Source organism: Pygoscelis adeliae, unplaced genomic scaffold (genome assembly GCF_000699105.1).
Source record: "Pygoscelis adeliae isolate BGI_AS28 unplaced genomic scaffold, ASM69910v1 Scaffold432, whole genome shotgun sequence".
NCBI lineage: Eukaryota > Metazoa > Chordata > Aves > Sphenisciformes > Spheniscidae > Pygoscelis > Pygoscelis adeliae.
Genome location: NW_008824289.1, coordinates 263,948 through 265,494, shown reverse-complemented (window position 1 = coordinate 265,494; position 1,547 = coordinate 263,948). Strand labels below are relative to the sequence as shown.

Sequence of the window (1,547 nt, the reverse complement as noted above, 5' to 3'; positions counted from 1 at the left end):
ACGCAGCTGTTTGCACAGCTGTGGGCTCGGCCAGCTTGGCCAGCCCGTCCTCCCCGCCAGCAGGCACCAGCACCTCGCCGGCACCCTCGTCTGTGCCAAGCTCCGCCGGCAAACGGTTTTCCGAGACACGCGCTGGTTTAGCGGTCACAGTGAGTAAGTCTTGCCTGGGAGGTTAAACCCACCCTGGCTTAGAGGGGCCGCTTGCCTGCCTGATGCTGAGCGCTGCAGTAACGGGGTGTCCCACCAAAGCCTGCCCGGCAGCGGCTCCTGCCCGCGCTGTGCAACCCCAGCAGAGCCAGGGAAGGGCTTAATCAGTCTTAACTAGTCATGTGAATGCAACGCACATCCGCTGGTGCCGGGGGTCCCAGGACTCTAACATTCCCCTGCCTCCCCAGGGGTGCGACATTGTCAACACCAGGCTCAACGTGGTGAGCACTCTGCTCGGCTCCAGGACCTGTAAGTGCTGGCACCCTCCTTTTCCTCTGCTCCTGTGTGACCCCCTGCACTTAGGGTTGGTTGGTTTTTTTTACATTGGGTAAATAGAAATATTTTAACAACTTCCTAACAACTTTAACAACTAAACTTCCTTTAACAACTCTCAGCTCAAGCACAACATTCAACATCCCTTGCCCCAGAGCAGCAGCAGACAATTTTTTCCTGCAGAAAGCCACTTCAAGAACTGTTGCTTTTAGAAACAACATTTTTGCTGCGAAATAGTGCTTTCTAGTGACTTGTCCATCTGGGAATGCTGTGAGCAGGAGCCGCCGTTGGTTCTGATATCTCCTGGGACATGGGATTTGGGAGCTCCCCCCTCTCACTGCAGCTTAAAAGCTTTCCTCCCTGTGTCCCACAGCCGCGCTCCCGCTCGGGGCTCTGGGAGACCTGCCCCCCTTTTCCATCATCAGTGGTGACGCTATCCAGCTGGATCTAAATGTAAGTGCCACCGCTTCCCCTGACCCAAAAGCCTTTGACTTAGTGAGTTTGGGTAATTCATCTGAATGTGGTGGCTATTTGTCAAAGGCCCCTCTTATTCCAGCTGTCTGCAGGAAAGCATTCACTGGAAGACACTGAGTGTGGTTCGGCCACGTCTGTGCTAGTGCCACCACTGGGTCTCTACCTTATTTTTTTACTTGCTAATCCTTGAGGGTAGCATGAGCCAGATTGGTTTGACACTGCTTAATTAAGCATAATTATAGCACTCTCATAGTTGTTAATCAAGAAAGCTTAATTTCATACAGGATCAGTGGTCAGTGTTCACAAGCAGGTTCCATTTATAAGTGGCTTGTAAAAGTTTGGTATGTAATTAATAGGGACCATGATCAGGTCAAAAATATTGGCAAAGTGTCTTTCTGATCGGGAGACGTGATGGTATTTTAAAGGGAAAGCTGTAGCAGATGCAGCCTTCGCCTGTGCTAGGACAGTCTCAAGCGGCCGTACGTTTATTAAAGCGTCAATTAACCCTGCGTGAGCCTCTCCGTGAGGTCCGTGGGTGGGCAGGGTGCCCAGTGCAACCTCAGCCCTCCGAGTCCCGCCAGTGTCCCTCCCCT

General features: G+C 52.3%; 1 protein-coding gene across 1 annotated transcript in view; it reads left to right on the top strand.

Moving 5' to 3' along the window:
- LOC103912482 (BPI fold-containing family B member 4-like) overlaps positions 1-1,547 on the top strand; it is a 15,296-nt gene that overhangs the window by 1,037 nt on the left and 12,712 nt on the right. The window contains exons 5-6 of the mRNA XM_009318756.1: positions 396-456; positions 854-933. Of these exons, the coding sequence (XP_009317031.1) occupies positions 396-456; positions 854-933 (141 nt within the window). The remainder of the gene's footprint in view (positions 1-395; positions 457-853; positions 934-1,547) is intronic.